The 12,938-nt window shown below is 38.5% G+C and overlaps 1 protein-coding gene across 2 annotated transcripts in view; it reads left to right on the top strand.

The window, feature by feature from the left end:
• ANAPC4 (anaphase promoting complex subunit 4) overlaps positions 1-12,938 on the top strand; it is a 42,075-nt gene that overhangs the window by 22,790 nt on the left and 6,347 nt on the right. For both annotated transcript variants that reach the window (XM_036853534.1, XM_036853535.1), the window contains 4 exons: positions 522-568; positions 8,758-8,814; positions 9,147-9,203; positions 11,081-11,174. In XM_036853534.1, coding sequence (XP_036709429.1) covers positions 522-568; positions 8,758-8,814; positions 9,147-9,203; positions 11,081-11,174 — 255 coding nt within the window. The remainder of the gene's footprint in view (positions 1-521; positions 569-8,757; positions 8,815-9,146; positions 9,204-11,080; positions 11,175-12,938) is intronic.

The following is a 12,938-nucleotide window of genomic DNA, read 5'->3' as shown; positions in this document are numbered from 1 at the left end:
ACCACAATATTAAAGAAAGTATATAAATATATATATACACACATGTAAGTGTGTGTTTACACACATAAGTCTTAGTGGAAATATCTTCATGTAGCAAAAAAGCCCAAGGGAAAGAAACACATCTTTTTGGTATTCTAAGACTTTTGGAGGAAAGAATTGCTTGTACATTTTAAGAGAAGAAACATCACCGAGTTAGGAGGAATCCCTGCACACGTAGTCTTAGCTCAAGGCAGCAGTTAGGTTTGTTTGTCTGGAGTGGCAGTGGGTTGAATTGAAGGAGAAAATGAAAAATAATAGTTTAGGATTGCTATACCAACCATTTTGAACCTGAAAATATAAATCAAATTTAAATTCTTCATCTTTTAGTTCTTTGAAGAAAAATAAGTTTTCCTTGGTGACAAGAAGCTGTTGAAAATGGAAAATGTAGTCCAGTGAAATACATTTAGTTTTTGACATGCATTATAATTAAAATTATGTTTGTAGTTTCCCTTTAAAGATAGTTTTAAAATTTATATTTCCAGCAATGTTGAGAATGACAGAAGACCACGTACTTCCTGAGCTGAATAAGGTAGTGTATAGTAGTATTTTTTTTCCACATCTTTATTGGAGTATAAATGCTTTACAATTGTTGTGTTAGTTTCTACTGTACAACAAAGTGAATCAGCTATATGTATACATGTATCCCCATATCCCCTCCCTCTTGAGCCTCCCTCCCACCCTCCCTATCCCACCCCTGTAGGTGGTCACAAAACACTGAGCTGATCTCCCTGTGCTAGGCAGCAGCTTCCCGCTAGCTATCTATTTTACATTTGGTAGTGCATATGCATCAGTGCTACTCTCTCACTGCATCCCAGCTTCCCCTTTCCCCCATGCCCTCAAGTCTGTTCTCTATGTCTGCGTCTTTATTCCTGTCCTGCCACTGGGTTCATCAGTACCGCTTTTTAAAATGCCATATATATGCGTTAGCGTACGGTATTTGTTTTTCTCTTTCTGACTTACTTCACTCTGGATGACAGATTCTGGGTCCATCCACCTCACTACAAACAGTTCAATTTTATTTCTTTCTATGGCTGAGTAATATTCCATTGTATATATGTACCACATCTTCTTTATCCATTCATCTGTCGATGGACACTTAGGTGGCTTCCATGTCCTGGCTATTGTAACTAGTGCTGCAGTGAACATTGTGGTACATGACTCTTTTTGAATTATGGTTTTCTCAGGGTATATGCCCAGTAGTGGGATTGTTGGGTCATACGGTAGTTCTGTTTTTAGTTTTTTAAGGAACCTCCATACTGTTCTCCATAGTGGCTGTGTCAATTTACATTCCCACCAACAGTGTAGGAGGGTTCCCTTTTCTCCACACCCTCTCCATCATTTATTGTTTGTAGAGGTTTTGATGATGGCCATTCTGACTGGTGTGGGGTGATACCTCATTGTAGTTTTGATTTGCATTTCTCTAATGATTGGTGATGTTGAGCATTCTTTCATGTGTTTGTTGGCAATCTGTATATCTTCTTTGGAGAAATGTCTGTTTAGGTCTTCTGCCCATTTTTGGATTGGGTTGTTTGTTTTTTTGATATTGAGCTGCTTGTATATTTTGGAGATCAATCCTTTGTCAGTTGCTTCATTTGCAAATGTTTTCTCCCATTTTGAGGGTTGTCTTTTCATCTTGTTTATGGTTTCCCTTGCTGTGCAAAAGCTTTTAAGTTCATTAGGTCCCATTTGTTTATTTTTGTTTTTATTTCCCTTACTCTAGGAGGTGGGTCAAAAAGGATCTTGCTGTGATTTATGTCATAGAGTGTTCTGCCTATGTTTTCCTCTAAGAGTGCTATAGTGTCTGGCCTTACATTTAGGTCTTTATCCATTCTGAGTTTATTTTTGTGTATGGTGTTAGGGTGTGTTCTAATTTCATTCTTTTACATGTAGCTGTCCAGTTTTCCCAGCACCACTTATTGAAGAGGCTGTCTTTTCTCCATTGTATATTCTTGCCTCCTTTATCAAAGATAAGGTGACCATATGTGCGTGGGTTTATCTCTGGGCTTTCTATCTTGTTCCGTTCGTCTGTATTTCTGTTTTTATGCCAGTACCATACTGTCTTGCTTACTGTAGCTTTGTAGTATAGTCTGAAGTCAGGTAGCCTGATTCCTCCAACTCTGTTTTTCTTTCTCAAGATTGCTTTGGCTGTTTGGGGTCTTTTTTGTTTCCATATAAATTGTAAAATTTCTTGTTCTAGTTCTGTGAAAAATGCCATTGGTAATTTGATAGGGATTGCACTGAACCTGTAGATTGCTTTGGGTAGTATAGTCATTTTCACAATATTGATTCTTCCAATCCAGGAGCATGGTATATCGCTCCATCTGTTTATGTTATCTTTGATTTCTTTCAACAGTGTTTTATAGTTTTCTGAGTACAGGGCTTTTGCTTTCTTAGGTAGGTTTATTCCTAGGTATTTTATTCTTTGTGTTGTGATGGTAAATGGGAGTGTTTCCTTAATTTCTCTTTCTGATTTTTCATTGTTAGTATATAGGAATGCCAGAGATTTCTGTGCATTAATTTTGTATCCTGCAACCTTACCAAATTCATTGATTAGTTCTAGTAGTTTTCTGGTGGCATCTTTAGGATTTTCTATGTATAGTGTCATGTCATTGGCAAATAATGACAGTTTTACTTCTTCTTTTCCAGTTTGTATTCCTCTTATTTATTCCCTTTTTTTTTTTGGTATAAATTTATTTATTTATTTATTTTTGGCTGTGTTGGGTCTTCATTGCTGCATGCGGGCTTTCTTTAGTTGCGGGGAGCAGGGGCTCCTCTTCGTTGCGGTGCGTGGGCTTCTCATTGCAGTGGCTTCTCTTGCTGCCGAGCACGGGCTCTAGGTGCACGGGCTTCAGTAGTTGTGGCACGTGGGCTCAGTAATTGTGGCTCGTGGGCTCCAGAGCGCAAGCTCAGTAGTTGCAGCACATGGGCTTAGCTGCTCCATGGCATGTGGGATCTTCCCGGACCAGGGATTGAACCCGTGTCCCCTGCATTGGCAAGCGGATTCTTAACCACTGTGCCACCCAGGGAAGTCCCCCTCTTATTTCTTTCTCTTCTCTGATTGCTGTGGCTAGGACTTCCAAAACTACGTTGAATAAGAGTAGCAAGAGTGGACATCCTTGTCTTGTTCCTGATCCTAGTGGAAATGCTTTCAGTTTTTCACCATTGAGTATGATGCTTGCTGTGGGTTGTCATATATGGCCTGTATTATGTTGAGGTAGGTTCCCTCTATGCCCATTTTCTGGAGAGTTTTTATCATAAATAGGTGTTGAATTTTGTAGAAAGCTTTTTCTGCATCTATTGAGATGATCATATGGTTTTTATTCCTTAATTTGTTAATGTGGTGTATCACATTGATTGATTTGTGTATATTGAAGAATCCTTGCATCCCTTGGATAAATCCCACTTGATCATGGTGTATGATCCTTTTAATGTGTTGTTGGATTCTGTTTGCTAGTATTTTGTTCAGGATTTTTGCGTCTATGTTCATCAGTGATATTGGTCTATAATTTTCTATTTTTGTGATATCCTTGTCTGGTTTTGGTATCAGGGTGATGGTGGCCTCATAGCGAGTTTGGGAGTGTTCCTCCCTCTGCAATTTTTTGGAAGAGTTTGAGAAGGATAGGTGTTAACTCTTCTCTAAATGTTTGATAGAATTCACCTGTGAAGCCATCTGGTCCTGGACTTTTGTTGGTTGGAAGATTTTCAGTTACAGTTTCAATTTCATTACCTGTGATTGGTCTCTTCATATCTTCTAATTCTTCCTGGTTCAATCTTGGAAGGTTGTACTTTTCCAAGAATTTGTCCATTTCTTTCAGGTTGTCTATTTTATTGGCATATAGTTGCTTGTAGTAGTCTCTTAATGATCTTTTGTATTTCTGCTGTGTCAGTTGTAATCTCTCCTTTTTCATTTCTAATTTTATTGATTTGCGTCCTCTCCCTTTTTTTCTTGATGAGTCTGGCTAAAGGTTTATCAATTTTGTTTATCTTCTCAAAGAATGTTCTTTTAGTTTTCTTGATCTTTGCTATTGTTTTTTTTTGTTTCTATTTCATTTATATCTGCTCTGATTTATGATTTCTTTCCTTCTACTAATTTTGGGTTTTGTTTGTTCTTTTTGTAGTTGCTTTAGGTGTAAGGTTAGATTGTTTATTTGAGATGTTTCTTGAGGTGAGCTTGAATAGCTATGAACTTCCCCCTTTTAGAACTGCTTTTGCTGCATCCCCTAGTTTCTGGGTCGTTGTGTTTTCATTGTCATTTGTTTCTAGGTATTTTTTGATCTCTTCTTTGGTTTGTTCAGTGATCTCTTGGTTATTTAGCAGCACACTGTTTAGCCTCCAAGTATTTGTGTTTTTTACTGTTTTTTTCCTGTAATTCATTTCTAATCTCATAGTGTGTGGTTGGAAAAGATGCTTGATATGATTTCAGTTTTCTTAAATTTTCCAAGGTTTGATTTGTGACCCAAAATGTGATCTATTCTGGAGAACGTTCTGTGTGCACTTGAGAAGAAAGTGTATTCTTCTGCTTTCTGGTGGAATGTCCTAAAAATATCAATTAAGTCTATCTGGTCTCTTGTTTCATTTAAAGCTTGTGTTTCCTTATTTATTTTCTGTCTGGGTGATCTGTCTATTGGTGTAAGTGGGGTGTTAAAGTCCCCCACTATTATTGTGTTACTGTCGATTTCTGCTTTTATGGCTGTTAGCATTTGCCTTATGTGTTGAGGTGCTCCTGTGTTGGGTGCAGAAATATTTATAATTGTTATGTTTTCTTCTTGGATTGATCCCCTGATCATTATGTAGTGTCATTCCTTATCTCTTGTAACAGTCTTTATTTTAAAGTCTATTTTATCTGATATGAGTATTGCTGCTCCACCTTTCTTATGATTTCCATTTGCATGGAATACCATTTTCCATCCCCTCACTTTCAGTCTGTATGTGTCCCTAGGTCTGAAGTGGGTCTCTTGTAGACAGCATATATAAGAGTCTTGTTTTTGTATCCATTCAGTCAGTCTGTGTCTTTTGGTTGGAGCATTTAATCCATTTAGATTCAAGGTGATTATCGATATGTATGTTCCTATTACCATTTTCTTAATTGATTTGAGGATTTTTTTGTAGGTTTTTTTTTCTCTTGTGTTTCCCGCTTAGAGAAGTTCCTTTAGCATTTGTTGTAAAGCTGGTTTGGTGGTGATGAGTTCTCATAGCTTTTGCTTGTTGGTAAAGCTTTTGATTTCTCCATCGAATCTGAATGAGATCGTTGCTGGGTAGAGTAATCTTGTTTGTAGGTTTTTTCCTTTTCATCACTTTAAATATGCCCTGCCACTCCCTTCGGGCTTGCAGAGTTTCTGCTGAAAAATCAGCTATTAACCTTGTGGGGATTCCCTTGTATGTTATCTGTTGCTTTTCCCTTGCTGCTTTTAATATTTTTTCTTTGTATTTAATTTTTGATAGTTTGATTAACATGTGTCTCGGCATGTTTCTCTTTGGGTTTATCCTGTATGGGACTCTCTGCACTTCCTGGACTTGATTGACTATTTCCTTTCCCACGTTAGGGAAGTTTTTGACTATAATCTTTTCAAATATTTTCTCAGACCCTTTTTTTTCTCTTCTTCTTCTGGGACCCCTATAATTCAAATGTTGGTGTGTTTAATGTTGTCCCAGAGGTCTCTGAGGCTGTCCTCAATTCTTTTCATTCTTTTTTCTTTATTCTGCTCCCTGGCAGTTATTTCCACCATTTTATCTTCCAGCTCATGTGTCCGTTCTTCTGCCTCAGTTATTCTGCTATTTTTAATTTCAGTTATTGTGTTGTTCATCACTGTTTGTTTGCTATTTAGTTCTTCTAGATCCTTGTTGAATGTTGTATTTTTTCCATTCTGTTTCTGAGATTTTGGATTAGCTTTACTATCATTGGTCTGAATTCTTTTTCAGGTAGGTTGCCTATTTCATCTTCATTTGTTTGGTCTTGTAGGTTTTTACCTTGCTCCTTCATCTGTAACATATTTTTTTGTCGTTTCTTTTTTGTTTGTTTTTTTTCATGGGTGGGGCTGTATTCCTGTCTTACTGGATGTTTGGCCTGAGGCCTCCAGCACTAGAGTTTGCAGGCAGTTGGATAGAGCCAGCTCTTGGTGCTGAGATGAGGACTTCTGGGAGACCTCATTCCGATTAATATTCCCTGGGGTCTGAGGTTCTGTTAGTCCAGCGGTTTGGACTTGGAGCTCGGGCCCGACCTCTGGCCTGGGAACCAAGATCCCGCAAGCCGTGTGGCGTGACAAAAAAAACAAAAATAAAACAAGGAGCAATATAATAACAAGGAATAAAAAGCAAAATAAAATTAGAAAGCTAAAAAGTATATTAGGAAAAATAAAAGTATAATTGAAACAACTGCAACAAGGTAAAATAAAACCACAACAGAAAAAAAGGGGGGGGGAGGGAACAAGCCAAAAGGAGCAGAACAATAACAAAGTATAAAGAATAAAATAAAATTAGAAAAGTAAAAGATTTATTAGAAAAAAATAAAATATAAATGAATCGACAAGGTAAAACAGAACCCCAGTCTAAAAGAGGAAAAAAGAAGAAAAAAAAAAAGCTTTGGCTATGGGGGGCAGAGTTTAGGCAGGGATGGAACTTAGGCAGGAGTGGGGTTTAAGGTGGGGCGGAGCCTAGGTGGGGTGGGGGTGGCGTTTGAGCGTGGGGCGGGGCCTCTGCTTAGGATCTGCGCCGGGAAGGGGAGAGGCAGCATCTGCAAAGGAGGGCCTTCTGACTGTGGAGCTCCAGAGTTTGGAGGTGGGGCCCTGGGTGGGGGTGTGTGGGTGGGGTTTAGGCCCAGCGCAGTTGGAGGGGTTCTCAGAGGGGGTCTCCGGGTGTAGAGGCGGGGCCCTGGGTGGGGGTGTAGGGGCGGGGCTTGTGTTCTGCATGGCAGGAGGGAGGCTCTGAGGGCAGAGGATTAGGCCTGGGAGCCCAACAGGCTCCCCGGTGCCTAAGTGGACAGGGAAAGCACTGGCCACATTCCCTTCCATTCCTCCACGCCCTCCTACCAACGGTCTCCCCCATCCCCACTGGACCCCTAACGATGGGTGGGTCCCTCTGGCTGTAGGAACTCCTCAGGGATGCCGTTCCCATAGGTCTGGCCTTTACTTTTGCTCCCCCTCCCCTCCCTCCTGCTCCCTCAGGACCCACGGCTGGAGGGGGCCTCGGTGGGCAGAGGATCAGGCCTGGGATCTCAGCAGGCTCCCGGGTGCCCAAGTGGGCAGGGGAAAACTGGCCATGCTCCCTTTTGATCCTCTGTCCTCTCAGTGGTCCCACAATTTCCCCCTTCGGGCATAGGATCCCTTCCCCTCCCCCAGCCGCCCCTCAGGGGCGCCAGTGCCATCCCGCCTCCACTTCTCCTGCCCCTCACTCCCCCCACACCCCACATCCTACCTGGTTGCTGGGGGTTTCTCCCGTCCCCTTAGGTGTCCATGGTCCCCCACTGTGCCTGGTAGGTGCCCTACTTGTGCAGAGACAGAAATTCTACGTCCTCCTAGTCTGCCATCTTGACTCCGCCCCACTCCTAGTATGTTAATATTGCCCTGGTTGAGCTCAGCTTTGCTGGTCATCTTGGTAGTCTTATGCAGTTATTACTTAACAAGATGTTAGGTTGTAGACACAAGACAGATCCTAGTAAGCCTTTTTTTTAAAATTTGTGTGTTTGATATTTTTTTTATCTCACAGAATACCTTTATTATGGCTGTCTAAGTTTATTGTTTTCATGTTTGTATAAGATTTTGTAATCTATATAACATAGGGTGTTTGGATTACTTACTTTAACTTCCTAAAATGTTAAATGCATTTTTATTTTCCTTGGAAAGCTAGTACTTAGGTATTAGTACCTATGTTGAGGTCTGGCAAACACCAGTTTCTTTCTGACTCTAAGCAATTGTGACAAGTAGGAACCTTCTTCTAGAAAAATCTTACAGAATAAGGCAAAATTCCCACTTGGTTCCTGTAGCTCGCTCATCCTCACCCCTGCCCAAACTGTCTGATTCAGATAGATTAGGTAATTTTGAGTCTGAAAAAATGGAGAGCATTAAGATTAGCCTTGGTGGCCCAGATGAGTAAAAGATCACAGCTTTTCTACGAAGTAGATCTTTTGTGCTGTGGATGACTGGCCTTGCAAACCAGAGACGTTCACCTTAGCTGTTTCTCTGACATCACTCTTAGCTTTATTTGGGGAAATATAATATGTTAGTTGTTGGGAGAGCCCTCAATGTGTAATTTTTTGAGGGCTGAAGAACCGGGATAGGGAGAAGGCAGGGTCATTGAAAGAAGCAGAGGGCCAACACTGAAGCGCTCTTGGGTTGCAGCCCTTAACTCACATTGAGGTTATTTATCTGGACGGACAGTCCCTCACTCCCAAAGGAGGGACTCTACACACGTAGTCTTAGCATAAGGCATAAAATAATAAACAGCCTTAGGCCATAAAGAGTTCTGTAGCTATTGGCGTCGCTGATTGGAAAATGTGTTTAAAATATTTAATTACGTGCTTCTCAGAGCCCTAGGATTTCATATTTTCAGAGTTGCATAATCTCCTGAATTTCTGTTGACATTTTCTTTGAAGGAACTTTGCTTATTTGTCCCATAACTTTTAGTAGATAGTAAAAAAGTCACATTTATTATTACATAGAATTTAATTGGCAAGCTTTCTCTTATCTAAATTTGTTTTCTTTTTGTTCCTTTTGGTTTTGATAGATGACTCAAAAAGACATCACATTTGTTGCTGAATTTCTTACTGAACATTTCAATGAGGTAGGAAATTGGTATTTCTATAGTGCTTTTTAAAAAATAATCACAATAAACCGGGATAATGGTAAGAAGTAATCAAATTTAATCCAATTTAATTGAAGTTCTAAGCAATTATGTATGCTTTTTAAACTATTGAGCTAATTAATGGCAGTACTTATTTATTAAATATAAAGCATATAAATTGAACTTTTGTTTGTATGTGTGTGTTACTATATATAAAAGAGTAACTGCCACCAACAGCTTTCTTAAACAATAGAGTTTTTGGTTTAAATATATAAGATTTTTTTTTCTTTAGTGAGTTGACTTAAGACTTAAACTATATTTATTCTTTCTAGGCTCCAGATCTTTATAATCGAAAAGGAAAATATTTTAACGTTGAAAAAGTTGGTCAGGTATGGGCTCTGGATTGAATCTAGTTACTAATTTTTTTATTTTTAAAACTTTAGCAGTGTTAGTCTTTATTATACAAAACTTTTTGAAAGTACTATAATGCCAAATTATATAGTAACCCTTTCCTTTTAGTAAAATCACCAAAGGGTAGCTTTAAACTTTTTCGTCTCAGAACCCTTTTACATTCTTAAAATTATTGAAGACTCCAGAGAGCTTTTATGTGCACTGTATCTATCAGTAGTAGATATTATTGGGTATTAGAAATTAAACAGAATAAAGAATTATTTATCTCTTAATTCATTTAAAAAGAACAAACCCACTTTCCATTACATGTTAATATAAATATTTTTAACGAAAAGTAACTATACTTCACAAAACAAAATTAAGTGAAGAATGGCATTGTTTTATATGTTTGCAAATCTCCTTAATGTCTGGCTTAAGACAAGACAGCTATATTCTCATATCTGCTTCTGCATTCGATCTATTGTGATGTGTTGTTTTGGTTAAGAAAGCCTGGTTTCACACAGGTGTGTAGTTGGAAAGGGTAAAGTATTTTAATAGCTTTTTAGATAACTGTGAATATTCTTTGATACTACACCAGATCCTGACAAGTGGTAGTATCTTAGGTTAGTTTCAGTATGGAATCTAAATTGCATCAGTGGACTTTTCATATTCTGATTCATTAAAATTCATTCATCTACCTTGCACTTTGGATGGATCTTTTACACTGTGCATGTGATTTTGCCATATCATGTATTGGTCATTTGGAAAATACTGATTCGCTGAATTACAGCAATCTTCCATATGCTGACGCCTTTCTTCATACAGTATCCAAAAGTCAGATTTTGTTAATGTCATTACCAATCTCATTAGACAATGTTTAACTACTGTGAGGTTGTCAAACACATAGTGGCAGATACAGGTTTTTCCAAAATTTTAAGTTTTGCTTGAATGTTTAAATTTTATCATTGGTAATAAATACTGTCAGTTGTTTTGCTTAAAGTGACAGGATCCCTTTCTTTATTTTCAAGAACATATCTGCCAAATACCCAAGAATGAATAATCATAGTTTGTCTGCCAGTCGTTCTTTTGAGTGAAAATGGAATTCCATTAATAACAAAGAAGTGCCTGGCCTGACTCACAACTACATTTTCATAAATGCTTTCCCTCATGATAACTGTCATAATTTTGGTATGCAGCAAAAGTGCTTTATTCATACTTCCCAATTCAGTCACTCAGAATATTAAAAAGATTTTGTTGAGATTTAATGAAATTAATCATTTTAATAGCCTCATTAGAGATTAGTGAAACTGTATGTGGCAAAAAGGAATATAGTGACTGCTAGTATGGTTTGGGGCCGGTACTTTGATTCTTGGTGACAGTGCCAGCAGTTTTCTCCACCTGTGCTTTTGACTCTCATTGGCATTTTTGACAGAGCATTTCACTGTCATTACAGTGAAAAGGGCAAATAATATCTTGATACTATTATAAAAATAGTAATGACCTCATGCGTCTCTGAAAGCGTCTTGAAGACTCTCAGAGTTGCATGGATCACGCTTTGAGAACTGCTGCCATAGATTAGACTGACAGTTGATACTTTTCAAATTAATTTATAAACTGACATATATAAGTTTAAAATGTGCTTCCTGAAAATAGAGCATGAAATTTAAACTCAATTTATAGTCTCTAAATCTACAGCATTCTAATGTTTGCAGTTCTGTTGCTTGGCATTTAGCAAATTTTGGTCATCTCACAGAATAATGCACTTTCAGAGGACTTGGCAGTAAAACAAAATAAGTAGAATAGTGTTAAATATAAACAATTTCGGAGCCTAATGCTTTGGTTTACAAAACTTAAATTTCTAATTCTGTACTTCTAGTACTTGAAAGACGAAGATGATGACCTTGTGTCACCCCCTAACACAGAAGGGAACCAGTGGTATGACTTTCTTCAAAACAGCAGCCACCTTAAAGGTATTTCATGAACCAACATGGATTTTGGCCATGTTTATATTTATTTGAGACCAGTACATCAGCAAGTGTACTTGCTGAATACTTATCTAAGTTCTGTAGATTTATCTTTTGTGTCCATTTTATTTGATTAGAGAAACAGTAAAATAATAACAGTGTATGACATTACCATGTTCAGAAACACTCTGATATTAACTGTGATGTAGTAAGATTGCTTAAGTATTGTCTGTTACAAAAAATATGTATAAAAATTAGGGTATTGGGAAGAAAACTGTAGAGCCTGTTAGTTAGAGAAGTCTATTTTGCCAGTAGCTTTTAAGAGCATATAATGCTTTTAACTCCTATAATGATGCATCACTGTATTCTTCTGTGGTTGTATTTTTTTTTTTTTTAATTTACTTGTTATGCCTTTCATTCTCTAGGATGTTGATTTGGTAAAACTTTATTTAGCCAACATTACTGGGAATGCAACACAAAATAGCAACCATTAAATATGTCGAAACGTCTCCATTTTAGATGAAAAGATTTTTAAAGCATCTGTTTCTTTGCTTTCTCAAAGAATAATCTGACCACAGTTTAGCTATTTCTTAGATCCTCGGGGTAATAGCCACATACATGTATTACCTCCTTAAATCTTCACAAGAACCTATGAGGTAGGTACTTGTTATCTTCATTCTACTAGTGAGGAAACTGAAGGTTAGAGAAGGCCCCAAGATGATACAAGGTGGTAAGCGATAGAGCTAGGATTCTGCTAACTTGAGAGCCTGAGTTTTTAACTGGACTCAGTAGTGACCTCTGCTCTGTGTGGTTGCTGTGTATCTGAATGAGTGAGTGAGTGGGGGGAGGCAGAGAAATCTCAGGCCCAGAACTTTGCTTACTGCTTGATTTAACCCTACAAGCCCAAATTCTTTTTCAGAGCAGGATGTATTTTACATTGCTTGAGAGTCTTAAGATCAATTGAGAGAGATATATTGATGTAAGTTAGCTATTGAATGGAGGAGAAATAAAAGTACAGCTGACTCAGCTCATTTACCATATTTAATCAGGATGTCCAAGGAGTAAGGAAGGATGCCTGGGGAGGGCTGATGGCAGTGTACCAGCAGGGGTGGCACCTGGACCCTCTCACTGTTGGGCTAATATCCATCCTGGGGACTTCGGGCTAAAAACAGGTTCTACCCTTTTTTCTCCCCACATCTTCTATGGCTGAATAGAAAGGCATAATCTTAGTTACAGTTCTTATGTTTAACTTCAGATTAACTCCATCTCTTAAACGCTTAAGAGTTTGCTAGTATGTGACTTTGGACAAGCTCATTAATCTCCCAGTTTCTTAGTCTAGTATGAAGTAATACCGACTGTCATTATGGAGCTATTAAGAAACCTTTAATGAAACTTCTTCCTAGCACTTTGCAAAAATCAAGTGCTAAATGCTTAGCACACGTAGCTTCCCAGGGGATGTGAGAGAGTCGGTGTTGTTACGTGGGTAAAGGTCGGTGTGCTGGAAGCTGGGCTGCCACTCCCTGGTGTGTAGCTGAGGGCACGTTGCCTGACCTCTTTGTGCCCCAGTTTTCTCTTCTGTAAAGTGAGGATGATCAGAGCGCCTCCCTCAAAAAGCTGTTGGGAAGATTAAACAAATTAATCTAGATGAAGCACTTAGGATAGTGCCTGGCACGTAGCATATAAGCAGGCAGTATGCATCCGACGTGTTTTTACTCAAGACACTTGTGACACCAAAATGAGAGGCTTTTTTCCCTCCTGAGACCAATTCTG

Source organism: Balaenoptera musculus, chromosome 5, assembly GCF_009873245.2.
Source record: "Balaenoptera musculus isolate JJ_BM4_2016_0621 chromosome 5, mBalMus1.pri.v3, whole genome shotgun sequence".
Taxonomy (NCBI): Eukaryota; Metazoa; Chordata; class Mammalia; order Artiodactyla; family Balaenopteridae; genus Balaenoptera; species Balaenoptera musculus.
The sequence above is the reverse complement of the archived record's forward strand: the minus strand, read 5'-3'. Positions and strand labels throughout refer to the sequence as shown.